Raw genomic sequence first — 20,327 nt, 5'->3', positions numbered from 1 at the left:
TTCTTCACCCGATTCATATAATTTGCAAATAATATACTAATTACAAGCATACAACTAATTTACAAACAACAATAAGTCAAGGGCTTTCACACAAAGATTCTACATTAGATAAGCTGAGCAATGAAAAGTTATAAGGCAAAGAAAGAAATACTTGCCGGAAAGTAATAATAGCAACATGCCTTGATTGATTAGAATCAGAAACAAAATTCAACAAAAAAAATCCACATATGAGCATGAACATTGAGGTTGTTTCATTTCATATCTACATAAGGATCGGTAAAGTGCAGAGATGAAAAGAAAAAAGTGGGTTGCTGAAATTGCAACCGACAATGTAGTGCCAAGTCTGTCCGTACTCAAAATCGACCTCCTCCCTGATGTACTCTTTGAGGTCCTTCTCCAGCATGTGCTTCTTGTGTTGGGACTTTCGAGCCGTAAAAATCATTTTTTGCGTTGCGGAAACCCCGAAGTCCCATGCCACCGGATCCGTGCGAAGATTAAAAGAACAAAATTTCATGTACTTGTTTTCTAACCTAGATCTACACTTGATCTACATGTTAAGGAGTTTATACCTTTGATGCGAAGCCCTTCGCTTATCCCGCTCGTCCAAGATTCGACGAATCTCAAGGGTGTCAAGTGAACACCCCTCTATGTGTATCCACATGAACAAAAAGATGGAGAAGAAACCTTAGAGTGTGCTAGCACTCTTGAAGGTTTCGGCCAAGGTGGAGGAGAGGGAGAGAAGAAGATGAGAGGAGGAAGAAGAAGGAGTCAATGAGCACAAAAATTGTAACTCACACAATAATGTGGTCGGCCACTTCATGAGGAGTTTTAAACTCCATGGAATACCAAGAGTCACAACTCTTGATCTCCCTCATGAGGTGGCACACACATGTACTATCCTTGATGATGTGGAACATCATCATTGGCCCACTCTATGCCAACTCACAAATGAGGTGGCATTGGTAAAGTCAAACTTGACCTTTCATCTTCCCTTCTCAAGTCAAGTCAAACTTGACCTCTTCTCTCCCATGGTTGATCAAATCTAACCATTTGATTCATACCAATTTAATTTAATGAATCTATATCCATTGAATTAAATTGACTCAATGAATCCAAATCTAATTAGACTCATTTAACACACGAACCAAATTGAGTCCAACTCAATTAGTTTAATTAGGATTACTCTTAATCCAATTTAGTTCATCACATGAACCTAATCCTCTTGGTTCATCATATGAACCTAATCTTCATCTAATTGTCCTTTGTGTGTGACCCTATAGGTTCTTGTAACGTTGGCAATACTCCTAAACTCATTTAGAAGCATAAGTAATGAGCGGTATCTAGCAACACATCATTACTACCCAAGTTACAAGAATGTTGAGATCCAACATCACCTTGTGATTACTAATTGTGACTCTTCACAATATATGATAATGTCCTTCTATTCTTGACATCTAGATTGATCAATTTGAGGCATAGACGGTGTCATCCTCTGATCAATCTAAATCTTGAACTCCAAGTAGACTCACTATAATCAAATGAGCTCAATATCTCATATTGACTCATTTGGGCATAACCATGCACTTAGTGGTCTCACTCTATCAAGAATAACAATGTCACTCCCGTTATATAGGAGGGATAGATCCCATCTACATCACTCACATCCCTCCGCATAATTTGTTACATACCCAGTAATCACCTTTATAGTCCACCCATTTACAGGTGATGTTTGACGAAGCCAAAGTATGCAACTTCTTATGTAGGGATCCATGGTGACTTCAGGTCCAAGGACTAATAGTCATACTAATAGCCACATGAGAAAGTATATGACACTCATATAACGATCCATGATACTTTCTCATGGCGGGTCATTTAGTATACATTCTCCAATGCATACTCATGTGTCAACTTGATATCTCTATATCCATGACCTGTGAGATCAAGTCATCGAGTTGACCTATATGCTAGTCTCGTCGCATTAACATTGTCCCTGAATGTTAATACTTGACTAGGAATGATTAAGAGTAGTGTTCTCTATATCATCTCACTATCGATTCAATCAATCGATTGATATAGATAAGAACCTTCTATTCAAGGACGCTATTATATTTAGTTATTTGACACCAATACAAGTAAGTATAATAACCAAAACAAATGCCTTTATATACATAGGAATATGATACAATGAGTCCATACAACAATCATCATATGATTGGCTCTAGGGCTCTAACTAACATCTTGAACGCCTGATTTCACATACCACCACAAAATAGAGTTAGGGCACAGGAGGAGTGGTCGCGACAAAATGGAGGAGGAGGAGGAGTAGAGTTAGGGCACGGAGGAGAAAAAACGGAGGAGGAGGAGTAGAGTTAGGGCATGGGAGGAGAGGTCGCGACAAAACGGAGGAAGAGGAGGAGAGTTAGGGCACGGAGGAGAAAAAACGGAGGAGGAGGAAAGTTAGGGCACAGTTGCGAAAGGGGAAGATTATTACGAAAGGCCAAGTCTGTGATTTTTTTTCTGAGTTGGACTTGACCACATCAGCTGCCACTTAAGTCGCTCAGTGAATTCACTGAGAGAAGTCGTTATGAGCATCATTACTCTTTTTAAAATATCCTTTTCGTGTATTTCAATCCCAAAATAAAGTGAAATATTAGTTTTTTTTACTTAATGTGAATCGGACTAAATCAAAATTTAAAAAGGAAAAAAAAAGAGAAATAAGAAAATAGAAAATAAAATAAAATAAAATATAGTTATTTGATTAAGGGATTTCATTAAAAAAAAAAGTACATATCAAATTAATATTAAATGACCTCTTTATTATAAAAATAAATTTTATTTTATTTTTTAATATCTAATTACAAAGAAAAAAAAGTGAAACAAACCTAATAAAAAGGAAAAAAAAACTCACTTTAGAGATGCTTTGACTACTAAAGCAGCTTCAAGGTACTCCAAAGTGGAAGATGAGCTAAGTTTGATCCTTCCACTAGTCTCATCATAATAATAATTAAAAAAACTCTTCACTCATAATTCATCCTATATAAATTATTTTAAGAATTCACACTTCTTACTTTTAACACAATATTATATCTAGGGTGTAAAGGGTGTACGAGCGCAAAAAGAAAGGGTCAATAAAAAAATAACATAATCACCCTTCGACATAAACACACACTTTTCGAGTCCCTCTCCCAATATGAAATCTTTAACTCCGTCCCTAATTATATCTAAACCTAAACACCTCTAATTCACTCTAAAATAATGCTAATAGCTTCCTTATACTATTATAATCTTATTTATGCTAAAGTTTTAAGGTTTTTAGAAGTATTTAAGAAATAAACAATAAGAAAGTTAAGTTTTTAAAACAAGTCATGAGTTAAAATTTTTTGAGTAGGGTGAGACTCAAGAAAATGGAAGGAATAAGGTTTAAATTGAATTTCATTATTTAGATTCATCAGTGATGTGAATATTTCTGAAATCCTAAAATTTTATAATGATCAAGATCATGAGAGTGTAAGGAAGATATTGATGTTGTCCTAAACAAATCTAGAGGTATCTAATTTAGATATAATATTGTGTCAAAATAAAAAAGAATGGATTTTTTTAAATAGTCTCTCTAGACTGATGAGGCCATGAGTCAAGAGGTTTTTGATACGGTGGGATTTAAGTGAGTGAAAGGAATGTATTATATATGATTTTGACTCAATCTGATTTATCTAGGTCAATTAAAAAGCTTTGCTCAAAATTCATTAATGACATAAATGCTTTTAGAATTCTAAAATTTTAATATGGACAAGATTAAGAGAATATAAGAAAGTTATTGATGTTGTCCAAAATTGAATCAAGATGTCTGTCAATCTTCAGATATGATACAATGTCAAAAATAAATATTAAATAAATTTTTAAATAATTTCTTCATGCCTAGGTCATCACTCTCGAAAGTTTTTGGGTATGATTAGACTCATAGTAAGAACCTATTGAATTAAATCTCTTTAATATAAATTGTTATTAATATTTTTTTATATGAAATAACTGATTCTTTTTCAATTTTTTTTTCTTTTTAAAATTTTGTTTCACTTTTCTTTTTTTTCTTTGTAATTAGATATTACCAAAATAGAAAATTAAAAAAGAATTTTTATTTTTTTAACATTCTTTTAATTTTAAATTTTGTAAGGTTTCAATTGAAAATTAAAATATAGCTAAATGTAAAATAAAATTGAGCTTTTTAGGATCATTAATAATTTTTATCAAAATTTATTAATAACTTAAAAAACTTTGATTTATTTAAAAATATATATAAATAAATTAAGAAGGTCATTTAAAATGAATAATACTAATTTGAGATCATCAGTGTCTTTTGTAAAATTTATTAGGGTGGGTTAGTGCTGGGGTGAATAGCTCGTCGCGTTTTATTGTCTTATTTCGTGATGATGATATGCAGCAGAATGAACACGAAACACAACTCACGACGCTAACACTAGGATTTACTTGCCCACCTCAAGAAGAGGTGACTAATCCAAGGATCCACACACAACGCTCACCCCACTAATAAAAACATTCCTTCTCGGTAACTACCGGAGGTGGAGAAATCTCGTACAACACTCACACAACAAATACAACACACACAAGAAGAAAAATACAAGAATAAAAATAGAAACTTTCTTCTTGCTCACTTGTTGCTTGTTGATGCTTCTTGAACCTTGGAAGTACACCTGCACTTGTCTCCAAGAGCTTCCAAGAAATAACGGTGAATGTTGAGGAAGAACGTGTGAAGATTGAGAGAAGAGTTGCAGTGTTTGAATGCTTCGTCGCCTTTATATTTTCACTTCTAGGGCTTCCAATCGATTGAGGCTCCTCCCAATCGATTGCTACGTCAGATCCCAGCAATCTCGATCGTCCAAAACTTGCATCCTATGCAACAGTCGTTTCCCAATCGATCGGCTGATCGATTGGGAAGGCTTGAATCGATCAGCTGATCGATTCAGCCTTCCTCACGTCCACGCGCGAGAAACAACCTCCAATTAATCGCCTGATCGATTGGAGGTGCCCAATCGATCAGTTGATCGATTGGGGACTATTCTGTGCTCGCGACATTTCTTCTGAATCGATCAGCTGATCGATTGGGATGTTGTTTGTCACAACACTGTGCCAATCGATCGGCTGATCGATTGATCGATCAGCTGATCGATTGATCGATCGATTGATCGATTAGTCTCTCCTTGACTTACTTAAACCAAGTCTAGGGTCACCATATCCAACATCCGATCAACTGTGACCTGTTGGAACTCTTCATGCCTAACATCCGGTCAACCTTGACCTGTTGGGACTCCTCACTAAGTGTCCGGTCAACCCTTTAACCTACTTGGACTTGTCTCCTCGTGCCAAGTGTCTGGTTAACCTTGACCCACTCGGACTTACCATCTCACGCCAAGTGTCCGGTCCTCCATAACCCACTTTGTAACGCCCCTGGCCAGGCGGGCCCCACTCGGACCGAACTAGGAACGCCACTAGAATTGGCCATCGGGTTGACGACTAGCTCCACAGACCACCAGAGATCCTTTCAACGTGCTTTGTCCTGACTCGCACGCACCTTGGAAAACTTCCCAGGAGGTCACTCATTCTCAGATTTCTCCAAGCCAAGCACGCTTAACTTTGGAGTTCTTAAGTTTTGGATTCTGAAAAGGAAGGTGTACCTTTGTGATATGGATGGTACCATCTGACCTTTTAAGTCATACTTAACCAGAATCTCAGAACCGGGGTATTAAAATCACCCCCACCTAAAGACACAACGTCCTCGTTGTGTAACCACGAATCACACCACAGACAAATCCCAGAATCTCCCTCGCTAGGTGGTGCCCTGGGTGCTCCTGCCACAGGCGCACTCACGGTCGCAAGGTCGTTCTGATACCATCTATAACGCCCCGGCCCGGGCGGGCCCCGCCCGAATCGAATCGGGAATGCCACCAGAATTGGCCATTGGGTTGACGACTAGCTCCACAGACCACCGGAGATCCTTTCAGCATACTTTGTCCTTGCTCGCACGCACCCTGGAAAACTTTCCAGGAGGTCACCCATCCTTAGATTTCTCCAAGCCAAGCACACTTAACTTTGAAGTTCTTAAGTTTGGACTTCCGAAAAGAAAGATGCACCTTGGTGATATGGATGATACCATCTAACCTTTTAAGTCATACTTAACCAAAATCTCATAACCGGGGTATTACAATCTTAACCTTAACCCACTCGGACTTACCATTTTGTGTCAAGTGTCCGATCCTCCATAACCCACTTGGACTTACCGACTTGTGCCAAATGTTCGATCCTCCATGACCCACTTAGACTTCCACCAGATGTCCGATCACCCTTGACCCATCTGGATTTCCTCATGCCAAGTATTCGGTCAATCCTTTGACCTACTTGGGCTTCCCAACACCAGGTGTCTGGTCAACCTTGACCCACCTGGATCTCCACGTGCCTGGTTTCACTCACCAGGTCTTTCCATGTGCCTAGCTTCACTCACTAGGACTTTTCATCTGCCTAGCTTCACTCACCAAAACCTTCCATCTGTCTGGCTTCACTCACCAGGACTTTCACCTGCCCGGCTTCACTTACCAGAACTTTCCATCTACTTGGATTCACTCACTAGGACTTTTCCACTGCTTGGATTCACTCACCGATATTTTCACCTGCCTGATTTCATTCACCAGGACTTTTCACTTTCCTAAGCTCTAGTTAGGACTTTTCTAGTCAAGTATACGGTCAATTCTTTGACCTACTTGACTTTTTTTCACATCCAACTGGTCAGTTCTTGACCAGAGGGGAATTGTATCAACAATCTTCCCAACCGAAAGTATTATCAAACATCGAAACTCAAACATCATTACTCAAGCTTGAGCTAACTCAAATTTAGTCAACCTGACCCAGGCATATTACACCAACAAAATTCTCAATAAAATAATTTTTAAAAAATCTTCTGGATTCGGTTCAATTTTAGGTTAAAAAAATTTCAAATTTTACTTTAATTTGGAACTAAAATTGATGAGAAGGGTATTTTGAAAAAAGAAATGCCCCTTGATAAAAAAAACAAGCTGATTCACAATTTCGTAATTCTCAAAACATGCACGCGTCTATTGGTAAAATGCCTAAAATTTTGTATATTGCACGAAGAATTCATTTTTTAATTAAATGGAAAATGAATAAACAGATAAAATATATTTTACTACTATATTCAAACACCAAAATTGTTCTATTTTATCTTAAAAATACTTCTCACAAACAAATTATTTTAAAAACAAACAAATTAGTGTTGTATGTTGGTGCAATTGTTCTTAATTAATCAGTTTGACTAAGTTTAAGTTTTGATATTTGGCAATATATAGAAATATAGGTATAATTGTCTATTTGGGAGATTGTTAGTACAATTTTCTACTAGTCAAAGATTGATTAGTTTGATATGAGAGAGTAATCAAGTAAGTCAAGGTTGACTGGATACTTGACTGGGAAAGTCCTAATCATAGGTTAGATAAGGGCAAGACCTACGTGATGGTTGGCAGAAGAAAAAAAATCAAGTGAGTTAAAGTTGACCAGACACTTGGTGTGAGAAAATTTTAGTGAGTGAAGCTAGACAGTTGGAAAGTCATGGTAAGTGAAGTCAGACAGTGACAAAGTCTTGATATGTAAAGTCAGACAGTTGGAAAGTCCTAGTAAGTGAAGTCAGATAGTTGATAAAGTCTTGGTGAGTGAAGCCATGCAATTAAGAAGCCCTAGTGAGTGAAGTTAGGCAGTGAGGAAACCCTGGTGAGTGAAGTCAGGTGGGAAAATCCTAGTGAATGAAGTTAGGTAGTGAAAAATCCTGGTGAGTGAATTCAAATATTGAAAAATCTAAGTGGATCAAAGGTTGATCGGACACCTGACGTTTGGAAGTCTAAGTGGGTCATGGAGGACTAGACACTTGGCACGAGAAGAAAAGTTCAGGTGAGTTAAAGGTTGACTAGACATCTAGTGTTTGGAAGTCCAAGTGGGTCATGGAGGACCGGGCATTTGGCATGAGGAGAGAAGTCTAAGTAGGTCAAAGGATTGACCATACATTTGGTGAAGATGTCCTAGTAGGTCAAGGACGACCGGATGCTAGACAATGAGGAGTTCTAATAGGTTAAGGTTGATCGGATGTTGGATAAGAAACTCTAGGACTGGAGTTTAGGAGATAAGGTTGCAGAATCGCTTAAGGTAAGTGATTCAGCTTGTCGTAATTGATTAAGAGTTGTTCTTCACAAAAGCACAGAATGGTGCTGAATCGATCTGACGAATCGATTTAGCATGACTTAAGCGATTAGAGTAATCACTTAAGACCTTTTCTGTTCGAAACAAAAGTTTTGGTAAGTGATTAAGCAGGGAAACTTAATCACTTATGACCTTTCTCTTGATTGAGCAGAAGGGAGTGGAATTGATTATGCTAATCGATTATGCCCCTCTTAAGCGATTAGGCTAATTGCTTAAGGTTGGAAATATAGTTGTTTTACAGGTTCTGAGTAGGTTTCTGATATGGTAATCACTTAAGGAGAAACTTAAGCAATTAAGGAGTCCGAGGTAATCCTAGAAAAGAGTTTTTCATGACCGTTCACCACAGAGATTTAAATGCTAACTCTTGAGATTTAGGGCACACAAGTGTTACTGTATTTCCCCCCTTCAAGAGGTATTCCAAGGCAAGAAAAACTCAATCAAATCATGGTTTAAAATGCTAAGTTGTGTTTCGATTTTTATTTATGCTTGTTTCCTTGTTTCAAGTTATATTCTTGTTCTTGAGCTTATACGAGACTTTTCTGTAGGGTGTAATTTGTTGGGGTTGTAAGGTTGCAAACATAGTCCCACATTGAAAATACATGAGAAAGATCATGAGTTTATAAGAGAAAGATATCTCCATTGGCATGAGGCCTTTTGGGTAGAGCCCAAAAGTAAAAATCATGAGGGCTTAGGCCTAAAGTTGACAATATCATGTCATTGTGGAAATATCTAAATTTTTTTCGATCCAACAATTGGTATCAGAGCCCAGACTGCCAGAAAGTTGAACCGCCGACTGTGCACAAGAACTATGATCTGATTGAGCCATGTGGGTACAATATTGACCTTGAACAAAGAAAGTGGGGCTCCTATGTTCGGATCAAGAGGATCAGACATCAGGCAGGAAGTCCTAGTAGGTCGGGTGGATTAAGGGGCAGAAAGACCTGGTGGGTCGAAGATCAGACGTGGGAAGCCTGTGGTCTTTTGTTTGAGGAGGGATTGTCGGGATTGCAAGGTTGTAAACATAGTCCCACATTGAAAATACATAAGAAAGATCATGGGTTTATAAGAGAAAGATATCTCCATTTGGATGAGGCATTTTGAGTAGAACTCAAGAGCAAAACCATGAGGGCTTAGGCCCAAAGTGGACAATATTATGCCATTGTGGAGATATCTAAATTCTTTTCGATCCAACATAATTGAGCCGAGCTGAGTTGACTCGTTTATAATCAGGTCAAGCTTAAGCTTTATTTAATGAATATATTCATAATTCACGAGCTTAATCGAGTTTTTATCTAGCTTAAACGAGTTTAATAAATATAAATTATAAATTTAAATATTCATTAAAAACTAAATTATATATATTTAGAAAAAATTATAATATTCTTATTAAAACTTATAATTTTATTCTAATAAATAAATTTAATATATTTGTCTATATTTTAATAAGTAGAGTGTAAAATGTATAAATTAAATATCAAAACTATTATTTTTTTCATTTAAAAGTTGATTCACGAGCTTATTAACGAACATGTTCACGAGCTAACGAGCCGAGTATTGTGAAGTTTGAACTTGAATTGTTTATCTTAACGAGCCTCATTAAACGAGCTTAAACGAACTTTTATCGAATCAAGATTTGAATAGCTCATGAGCGACTTGATTCATTTACACTCCTATTTCTCTGTTTCCGGATTATTTCTTAGAAGGAGCTTTTTAGTATATTTGTAAGAGAAGATCAGATCCTTAGATTAATCATTTTAAGGAGGTAGATACTAAATAAATATTTATATTAACATTAAAAAATTATTAACTTCAAATATTCCACTGTAAAATAATCTTTATCGAAGAGTTATTCATCCCATATCTGTCCCTTAGCCCTAATATTATAGACTACTTGTTCTTTTTCATTTATTTATTTGAGTAAGTTTAATTAAATAGAAATTTAATAGACAAGTTCAAAACGATCCATTTCCCGAAAATTGCATTATAAAGTATTTAAAATTTATTATTCGATTAATAGTTCGTATCGCCCTTGCTGTATTCAGATGAGTTTGTTTGTATATTTTTCAGATTTTTATTTTCATTAAATCGAATTATGATTCATTAGGATCAAATCGTACACGTGCCGTACTTCCCCATGTGACGGCCACGTGCCTTCGTGGAACGTCTACTATGGCCCGTTTATGGCCCATGATCTGCTGCGCTTCCTCAATCCCCACCGATCCCCAGTCACGGCGGCGCGTTGCACAATCAAAGACGGCCGAGCTCCGAGCTTTTACTTGTATTACTCGCGAGAAGAGATTTTTCTTCTTTCCGAGCGAGTTATCAGCGGCGGAGGAAGGATTTTACTTCCCTCTCTTCTTCCCTGTTGCGTCTTTGTTCAGAGTTGTGCGTTTTTCTCCGTTGACTACTCGATCGTCTCGGGTCGGCGCTTAGAAGTTAGGATGCAGATGTTCAGGTGGGGCTTCAGGAGTTTGTGTCGGTCGAGGACAGCGGGATCCGGCGTATATTCTTTTAATGGATTCCTGCCCGTGGCTTCTCGCGGGGCTCATTTGGGTCGGAAACCTGCCGAGGTGCCCTCAAAGGTGCAATTTTTGTTTGGCTTCCCCTTGGTGTTTTGTATGGATTTAGTTGATTTCCCTTTTTCTTATCGAATTTGATTGTGTATAATGCTGTCCCTGTTGGTCTTCTAAGCTTTTGCTATTTCCTGCTACATATTTGTTGTTAGTTTATTCTGAAACACGGACAACCATTCACTAGCGTTAAAACGATGTACAGAGTCGTGATAGCTCTATTCCCCTACTTCTAAATCTCGGGGATTTTTTTATGTGTTTTTTTTTTTTGCTTGCAAAGGACCAGAGCTGTTAAACTATCTTTGGTCGTTGGATACACTAAACCACCCTTGACTCATTCCACATGCTATTCTTCACTCTTTTTTTTCCCTATGTAGCTCATCAACATTGCCACCTTGATGCTCCTTGTTTTGTAGTCCCTCGGATGCCCCATTTCATCCTTCTACCATCACCAGCTCTTTAGCCATCAAACAAATCAATTTGGCCGCTCCAAGTTAAGCTCCATGAGCTTCATGTGCTTCCAACTAAGTTTTTGCAAAGTTCATGAACCCTTTTCCAAACACATCAAAACAATATGGTTGAGCATGACCACTTGGGCGTAAATTACGAACATGAAAAATATAAAATTTGTCAATTGACCCTATTTTTGATTGAAAATTGTTTGATCTTTAGGCATAGTAGTTTTATTTCAATATCATATGTGATCAGTGCTCATGTGTTCAATCCTCTGCTTATTCATCCTTCTCTTTCTCACTGCCCATGGGGTGGTGAGGATCATATTCCAATTTTTCAAAGAATACCTTATATTGACAATTGAAGGCTGGTATAACATGATAAACTTTGTCTTTTCTGCAATGTGTTTAAATTTCAGCATACATTTTCTTAAGAAAATAACTTTTGCTTCATTAATCAAAGTAAAGTACTTAGCATACTCCTGTTTGAGACGATACTATTTAATTCATTTGCTTTCTTATTCTACACAAAAGTTGAAGCATCTCAATTTAAGCTATGCATCGACACAACTAATATGACAGTATGATTGAATTCTGGATATTTTCTTACTGTTCGATATTTTCTTACTGTTCTACTGAAGTTATATCAGCTTTTATATTTACGCCGCGTTGTGCTATGATTAGTAGGTACAGGATTTTAGAGAATATCATTTTCAGAGTTCACGTGGCGTACATGACATCAGATATCAGATTGATCAAGACAGAAAATCTGCAGCTGAGGTGTGAAATTGTTTTTGGTTGGGACTTTTTAGTGACTGATATCATAGAAGAAAGGAGGCCTCATGTATTTGACATAATAATTTTGGATATTGCCAAAGAATAACAAAGCCTCCACTAAAATCAAAGAAGAGATGTGTTTTCTAATTTTAATTCTGATAGCAGTACTTACTTATTACCTCTGGTTATCTTCCATTTTATCTAGGAATCAGTGGACCCCTTTGCCTTAGTTTCTGATGAACTCTCAATTATCGGAAACAGGTTACGGTCAATGGTGGTTAGTGAGGTGGGTGGTTGTAATCTGAAGCCATTTAGTCATTCTAATATTTGAAGATTTGAACATGCCTTGTTCTTTTGGATATTAAGACCTTATCCACCTAAATCCAAACCATTTCAGGTCCCCAAGCTGGCATCAGCTGCTGAATATTTCTTCAAAATAGGAGCTGAAGGGAAAAGATTTCGACCTACAGTAAGTACTCAGATAATAATTATTGTCGATGTTTTTTGCAAGTGCCTGTTACAACTCCATATGAATTTTGTTTAATATCAGTTAACCTTCTCATTCGTAGTAATCACAACTTGTGGATAGCCTCGCCTCTTACTTCTTTCATATCATGCCCATAAACTTTTCCAATGTTTGTGATGATCTCTTTGTATATGCACCAATGCACTAAAAGTGATTCTATTGCCACATAAAAATGTGATTATAGAAGCTTGTGTCTCTTTGCTTTTGCTTTTTCTTTTGCTTATGATTAAAGAATAAAAATATTGCAGGTATTGCTATTGATGGCTTCAGCTCTGAGTATGCCTACACCTGAATCAGTTGCTGCAGAAGTTGCTAGTAGTTTCGAAAAGAATATGCGCACTAGGCAGCAGTGTATTGCCGAAATAACTGAAATGATTCATGTTAGCCATAATTTTTTAAAAAATTCTCTTTTGGATAAAATCTTTAAATTTCTCCTTTCTCATCTCAATATGGTTACTAATTATGATACTTGTCTACTGGTTAACTGTTTTTTCACTTGTGTAGGTTGCAAGCCTTCTCCATGATGACGTCTTAGATGATGCCGATACAAGACGTGGTATTGGTTCACTGAACTTTGTAATGGGCAACAAGGTGTTTCTTTTAGTGTCTTTACTGACATCTATAGTTTAATTACACGTTATAAGTTCCATGTGTTGGTAATATTGTAGGTAGACATTGAAATCCTGACTATTTCAGTTTGTATTAACTATTATGCAATAATAGAAATGTTCTCGAATATTGACTGCAATTTTGGTTTTTTTTTATTTGTATGCAGCTTTCTGTGCTTGCTGGAGATTTTTTACTTTCTAGAGCTTGTGTTGCCCTTGCATCGCTAAAGAATACAGAGGTATCATGTTTAGCTGTGTCACTGTCGTCTTGTTATCAATGATCAGGAAAAATGTCATTATTGCATTATAGTGTATATTTGCCTAGTTTTCTGTAAAAAATTTAGGCTTTATTTTCAATCTTCCGTTTCTCTTTTCTTGGTAGATAACGAAAAAATCATCAAGTTTCTAGCTCTTTCCTTAGGTTTGATATTGCACACGAGCACATTCCATGAACTGAGTGGTATTCTAGGTAAACAAACATAAACTCATTTTCTCTGCTCTCTGAGGTATATCACATGCAAGGACTCGGTCCTTGAAATTACTGGTGTTGGATTTGGAAAGCACTCACTTTATGGATGTAGTATTGTTATCCCTGCGGCCTGTAAAATATGCACAAGGCTCAACTATAGCATTAGCCAAGAATCATGAAGAAAACTAGGAAAAAGTTTACAAGTTGGTTGAGATGAATTCAAGACTTAGGTACTTATTGAAGGAAACAATAAAAAAAAACTGGTGCAAGAATGCTGATTAGATAGTAAATTGAGTCATGAGTAGATATTGAAGTACTTCTATTGTCTATACACTTCCATAAATTCTAGTGTTCATCTTCTTCCACGTTCATCAGCAAACTCGCATCAACAAACTCATTTGCTTATTTTTTCTCTTGGTTGGGAGGATATGTATGTAGTGCCCTTGCTTCCTTCTGCAGGTTGTATCATTATTGGCCACTGTTGTTGAACATCTGGTCACTGGTGAAACAATGCAAATGTCAGCTAATGCTGAGCAACGTCACAGGTAAACACTTTCTCCACTGTGGGATACCTCACTTCAGAAATCTTGCATGAAAGTAACTAGATCCATTATGAAAAAAAAAGAGAGCGCTTAATCCCTGAATGCTATGTTGTCTATTCGTTTTATGAAAATATCACATGTATGCGGACTTACAGCATGGAGTATTACATGTTGAAGACATACTACAAGACAGCTTCATTGATCTCAAACAGTTGCAAAGCCATTGCTTTGCTAGCAGGACAAACTACAGAAGTGGCAATGCATGCATATAATTATGGGCGAAATCTAGTATGTTAATATTTTCTTAATGCAGTTTGAAGACATTTTTAATCAGTTATACATTTGTAAATACCAATTTTTTCTTATAGGGTTTAGCATTCCAACTCATAGATGATGTGCTTGATTTCACTGGCACTACAACTTCACTTGGGAAGGGATCCTTATCTGACATTCGACATGTAATTTCTCTCCCAATCTTCTTGACTCAGATTTGATTGCTGTACCGATTTCCTGCTGATGTCTCCTGTTTTGCATTTGAACATCGAAGGACCCATGTTTGACTTGCTTCTCATTGCAGTGCATGCCTGCCCTCCGAATGTTATGATGCTTATTAGCACACTACAATTCAAGATTTTCCCCCGTGTGGTTGTAAATTGTTTTCTCCTTTACATGGTTGATTTCCACTTGGAAGTCAAATGAAGGGCATGCAATGATAATTTTGTTGGTTGACATTTGTTTCTATGGTTTTCAGTTAAAGAAAAAATATGTTTCTTCTACAGCATGAGTAAGATTGTGTGCCTAGCTAACTTAGTTATAGGGTTACGAGCATTCCGTAGGCCTAGTGATTGCATAAAAAATCGGACTTCTCTCTATCTTCTTTTAGTTTCCATCTGCCTGTACATCTTTAGCTAGTTGTAAATGATAAATCCATTTATCGAACACGTGTACACTATAGTGTTGATCTTATCTTATCTTACAGGGAATCATTACAGCTCCAATACTTTTTGCAAAAGAAGAGTTCCCAGAGCTGCAATCAATTATTGACAAGGGATTTAGCAATCCAGCAAATGTGGAGGCCGTAAGTTCTCTGTTACCCACCCATCTTGCTTGTAGTTAGTACATTGGCTGAATTTATCTGATCGTTGTTTGTACCGAAATATCACATGAAAGAAAACTGATCATACCTTGAACAATCCTGCCCGAACAATTTCTTCCACTGCTGTTTAGAACTTCGCTTACAATTTCACCTCCGGGAATGCTGAGTGGAGTTTCACAGAGAACATAAAGTTTCTGTCTAAATTGCTTGTTTGATCACACAGCTGATTGTGATATCCCCTAACCTGATGGTGCTTCACCATTCTTGCAGGCACTCGACTATCTCGGAAAAAGCAAAGGAATTGAGAGGACACGAGCACTTGCAGTTGAACATGCCAACTCTGCAATCGAAGCAATCAATGCCCTTCCCAAAAGCGACGATGAGGCCGTCATAACTTCAAGACGTGCGCTCGTTGATCTAACTCACAAGGTGATCAATCGAACGAAGTGAAGCTGCATCGCAAGCCAGAGAAACCACCTATAAATGTACCTATAAGTTATAGGAATTGTCCAACATTTTGTTTATTCCAAATTTTCTTGCTAGCTAAAATGAGAGTTGCCTATTGTACCATTGACTGAATAATTCATATGATACAACATTAATTGGGTCTTTAGTACCTATAAGTTATAGGAATTGTCCAACATTTTGTTTATTCCAAATTTTCTTGCTAGCTAAAAGGAAAGTTGCCTAGTGTACCATTGACAGAATAATTCATATGATACAACATTAATTGGGTCTTTAGATTACATTTATTTCTATTTGTTAGCGCTGCTAATTCAGATTTTTTTTTTTATTGGTTCCATTTTGGATTTAGAGTTAAGATATCCGTTTAATCGATTAAATTGAATTGGAAATATCATTTGACAGTTATATTTTATCAGTCGACTCGACTGATGATTCTGAATCGGATCTTTAGATTACATTTGGTTGATGGACTCGATTGTCCATAATCTATCGAGTCGAGTAATGGAAAAAAATGTATTTCATTAAAGAAATAATGATAAAAATGTATATTGCTCCCGTGATAATGGTACAGCAATAGAGTAATTTTTAAGGATATTAATTCCGATGGATTCGGATTGAAGTAAAGATATTATAAAAAAATTTAATTTGAACATAATTTAAAAATTCTAAACCATAGTCCAATAACTCCACCGATCCGATTAAAAATAAAACTTTTTTTAAAATTATTTTTATTATAATTTCCCATTTTACCCTAACACAACTTAAAAATTTTAAATCTAAACCAAGATAACCTGACCTGATCGATGTCATAAAAAAAAGATTATTTTTACTTTTATTTAAATTTTAAATCATTATTCTAATCATCTAACCTAAATTATTTTAACTTTCAAAATAAATTCTAATTTAATAAAAAATTTATAAACCCTAAATCGATCCGGATCAACCTAAATTCAACCTGATCCAAATATAATAAAAAAATTCCAACATAAAATCAACCCGAATTAAAAAATTTCCTATCTTAACCCGATATTTTTTGAATTGACTCGTATGAATTTATTTTTTACTCCTCTAAATTTTGCTGGATGATCATTTAACCTAGAATACTAGATGGATAAAACGCTTAATGCGAACCTTTTTAATTTACCAAATAGCCCGTGGGAAACTCCAATAATTTCAATTTTCATAGGAAAGTTTGAATGATTTAATTAATGAGCAATGATATGCATAAGGAAAAAACTCAATGAAAATATACATAAAGTCATGGTCCATCATTTCATTTTTTGTGGGTCCTATCATTTTATGTGTCTATTTTTGAGATTTTCATTGAGTTTTTTTTCCTTGTACATATTATTTTTCTTAATTAATTTAACAAATATTCGATTTGACTCCAGAGTGACTTTTGAAATTATATGCTATAAATTTCTTAAATCATGCATTACGAAATCAATAGTTGTGGCGACTCTGTCTGTCCCATAGTCGTTAGATCCTCCGATGAATATTTAAGATTCGGATCTGGGGTCCGACGCGCTGAGGAAATTTTTCCAAGGGCGGGATTTCGGCTCGATCAGAAGAGCTGGATACTGAACGGAGACCTTCCACGCCCCACGTCACCGCACCAGTATCGCCGTCGAACAGGCAGTGCGGCCGGCGGCGAACAGATTCCGTGTCGGAGAAGTGTTGCCATGTTCACAACCCTGCACAAGTTCCCATTCCCGTCTTGGGTCTCCAATAACCGCCTTATCCAGAGGCATCCGCGCCTGCTCTGCCTCGAGGCTCGCCTCTCTCTTCGCCGCCTCCGTGCCATCCTCGCCTTCGCCATCGTCTCCGGTCTCTTCCGCATCCCCTTCGTCTCCAGCCGCCTCCTCCTCCACGCCTCCTCCTTCGACCTCCACTTCGCCTTCGAAATCTTCCGGCGAATGCCATCTCCCAACCTTTTCTCCTGGAACACCGTCATCAGAGCTGCTTCCGTCTGCGAGAACCAGCAAACCTCGGTCGCCTTCTCCCTGTATGCCGAAATGCTGCTGAGAGGCAAACTTCCGGATAAGTACACTCTACCCTTCTTGCTCAAGGCCTGCCGCTCCAGGTCTGATCTGAATTACGGTAGACTACTCCATTGCCATGCTTTGACATTAGGCCTCAGCGATGACATATACTTGCAGACGGCACTTGTCACAATGTACTTATCTTGCGGGCAGTTTGATCTCGCTCGCTACGTGTTCGACGATATCCCTCAAAAGGATGTTGTTTTGTGGACCGCAGTGATCTCCGGTTTGGTTGACAACGGCTGCCATGAGGAGGCTCTGAAGGTATTCAACCAGATGAGAATGTTTGACCATAAGGTCTGCCCTAATGAGGTCACCGTAGTTTCCGCCATGTCTGCATTTGTCGGCTTAGGATCTCTGGAACTTGTTAAGAGTCTACATGCTTATGCAGAGAAGATAGGTTTGGAAATCAATGTTTTCTTTCAGAATTCGCTCATAGCTGGATATGCCAAGTGCGGAAGTGTTGCTTGTGCTGTGCAAGTGTTTGATAGAATGGGTGTAAAAGATTTGCATTCTTGGACGGCCATGATAACGGCTTTAGGTTCGCATGGACTTGGAAGAGAAGCGGTTGAAGTTTATTCGACGATGTGTAAAATGAATGTGTTGCCGGATTCCACTACTTTTATTGCTGTCCTCTCTGCTTGTAGTCACAGTGGTTTGGTGGATGAAGGGATCGATATTTTTGAATCTATGGAGAGGTTTGATGTTGTTCCGGAGCCTAAGCATTATGGTTGTGTGGTGGATCTTTTGAGTCGAGCAGGACATTTAGCTCAGGCACTTGAGTTTGTCTCGAGAATGCCCGTAAGACCTACTTTGGCAATACTAGGGGCTTTACTGAGTGCATGCAGAGTTCAGAATAATTTAGAGCTAGGTGAACTTGTTGCGATGAAAATTAAGGAGCTATACCAATATAAAGGGGGTGCTAATGTCCTTTTATCCAACATATATGCAGACCAGCAGCAATGGCAGGAAGTGGTTTCGACAAGAGAAGTTGCTCGAAAGGAAGCAGAAAAGCCTCCAGCACAAAGTTGGATTTAAATTAATAGATGCATAAAGGACACAAAAGCATTTTGCACAAAGTTGGAAATAAAATGGAATCATTCTTCAAGTGTTCTTCATTTAGCAATGCCTGCATACATTTTGTTATGCCTCTAGAGTGTGATTGTTGGCGTTATCTTTTATCTCACACAAGCATTTTTTGAATTTGCCAATGGAGAGATACAACATTGACAGATTGCAGAAAACATCTTACAATTTTTAGAAGTTTTTCTTTGTAAAAGGATTTTCGTGATGATGGAGATGTAAGATGCTCTCTTTAGACTGGATTGATGAGCTCACTTTGGGTTTTTGACGGGGGAAGATGGTAACTTTACAATCTCAGTCACTTTGGTGAGTGTTTCTTTTCGACATGCTTGTTCGTCGAGTGATGTTGCACAGTTACCTGCTTGCATTAGATGAGTGATCTTCACTTCCTGGTGCCATGGCAACCATGGCACATCCATTCAGCTGGACAACAAGCCCGCTACAAAGTTCATGGACATTAGCTGGGGCCTTCAGCAAGAAGACAGCAGTGTCATCACCAGTCAGATAACTAACAGTATTTGCTTGAGAGGTTTCCAAGTGAAAGAGAATTAAGTTTTTTTTATTGATAATTCACGTATCCAAATTCTATAGCTAGATGGTTTTCCCTTCTGATTCGCCTATTAGATAATCCTGAGTTTAATTTATGCACACTGAGAAGTCGGTCTTCAAAATATTCATTCTATTTGGGATTCAAATTTCTGCCTCTAAATATTCATTCTATTTGGGATTCAAATTTCTGCCTCTTTTATAATTCCTTTAAGTTGTGTTTTTGGCATTTTCTTTTATTGTAACTAAGACCATCTCCAACCCATATCACCATATTTGATGTAATTTTCACATCAAAACAGTATAATTTCAGTACCAAATACTATTTCAGCACCAATTCACTCACACCATATTACACCCAAAAAAAATATTCTTTAGAATATTCTATTTTTTATATTCATCATTTAATTATAAACATACATTTTAATTTATTAACATTTTTATATGATAATTATTATATTTAAAGTTAATACTTCATTGGTATAATTTAGATTAATTTTTTTAAAAATTCTACATCCAACTAATATATATATATATATACAGAGTTGTTCCCCTGCGGAACAACTCGTGCGGAACGGGTGCGGACCTGCTAACGTGGACTTTCCGTGTCAAATTTTTTTTTTTGGTTCGCGTCAAGTTTTTTTCTCGTGGGTTTTGCCCTAACGCGTATAAGTCTTCTCCTCGCCTTCCTTCTCGCCTCGCCGCCCTCGCAACTCCTGCTTGCGACCGGCGCCGTCACGCCCTTGCCCTCCGCTTCCCTCCCTCGCAAGTCCTGCTCGCGACCTCGCCTCGCTCATCTTCTCGCTTTCGCCACGAGCAGAACTCCGCTTCGCTCGCGTGTCCTGCTCGTGACCGGTGCCGTCGCGCCCTTGCTTCTCCC

At 37.5% G+C, this 20,327-nt stretch overlaps 2 protein-coding genes across 3 annotated transcripts; both read left to right on the top strand.

The window, feature by feature from the left end:
• The first annotated feature begins 10,471 nt into the window (after positions 1-10,471).
• LOC122041825 (solanesyl-diphosphate synthase 1, mitochondrial-like) lies at positions 10,472-16,069 on the top strand. Of its 2 annotated transcripts, none has more exons than XM_042601653.1 (12): positions 10,472-10,853; positions 11,981-12,073; positions 12,276-12,356; positions 12,468-12,539; positions 12,845-12,976; positions 13,101-13,187; positions 13,372-13,443; positions 14,133-14,218; positions 14,371-14,503; positions 14,584-14,673; positions 15,195-15,293; positions 15,582-16,069. In XM_042601653.1, the coding sequence occupies exons 1-12, from the start codon at positions 10,713-10,715 to the stop codon at positions 15,759-15,761; spliced, it is 1,266 nt and encodes a 421-aa protein (XP_042457587.1). In that variant the 5' UTR covers positions 10,472-10,712; the 3' UTR covers positions 15,762-16,069. The 2 variants fall into 2 exon arrangements, with proteins under 2 accessions (XP_042457587.1, XP_042457588.1); XM_042601654.1 differs by having other exon boundaries at positions 10,714-10,853; positions 11,978-12,073.
• Positions 16,070-17,236: 1,167 nt separating this feature from the next.
• On the top strand, positions 17,237-19,596 carry LOC122041824 (pentatricopeptide repeat-containing protein At2g02980, chloroplastic-like). Its single transcript, XM_042601652.1, has one exon. The coding sequence runs from the start codon at positions 17,459-17,461 to the stop codon at positions 18,854-18,856; it is 1,398 nt and encodes a 465-aa protein (XP_042457586.1). The 5' UTR covers positions 17,237-17,458; the 3' UTR covers positions 18,857-19,596.
• Positions 19,597-20,327: the final 731 nt, after the last annotated feature.

The sequence above is a fragment of the Zingiber officinale genome, chromosome 2A (genome assembly GCF_018446385.1).
Source record: "Zingiber officinale cultivar Zhangliang chromosome 2A, Zo_v1.1, whole genome shotgun sequence".
In the NCBI taxonomy this organism is placed as follows: Eukaryota; Viridiplantae; Streptophyta; class Magnoliopsida; order Zingiberales; family Zingiberaceae; genus Zingiber; species Zingiber officinale.
This window is presented reverse-complemented; position numbering and strand designations above follow the sequence as displayed.

What these genes read in the sequence shown, in the direction of transcription:
- LOC122041825 (XM_042601653.1), top strand. Translation starts at nt 10,713, where the DNA reads ATGCAGATGTTCAGGTGGGGCTTCAGGAGTTTGTGTCGGTCGAGGACA. An exon ending in CTGCCGAGGTGCCCTCAAAG is followed by an intron (nt 10,854 to 11,980) that starts GTGCAATTTTTG and finishes TATGATTAGTAG; the next exon opens with GTACAGGATTTTAGAGAATA. An exon ending in AATGCTGAGCAACGTCACAG is followed by an intron (nt 14,219 to 14,370) that starts GTAAACACTTTC and finishes GCGGACTTACAG; the next exon opens with CATGGAGTATTACATGTTGA.
- LOC122041824 (XM_042601652.1), top strand. Translation starts at nt 17,459, where the DNA reads ATGTTCACAACCCTGCACAAGTTCCCATTCCCGTCTTGGGTCTCCAAT.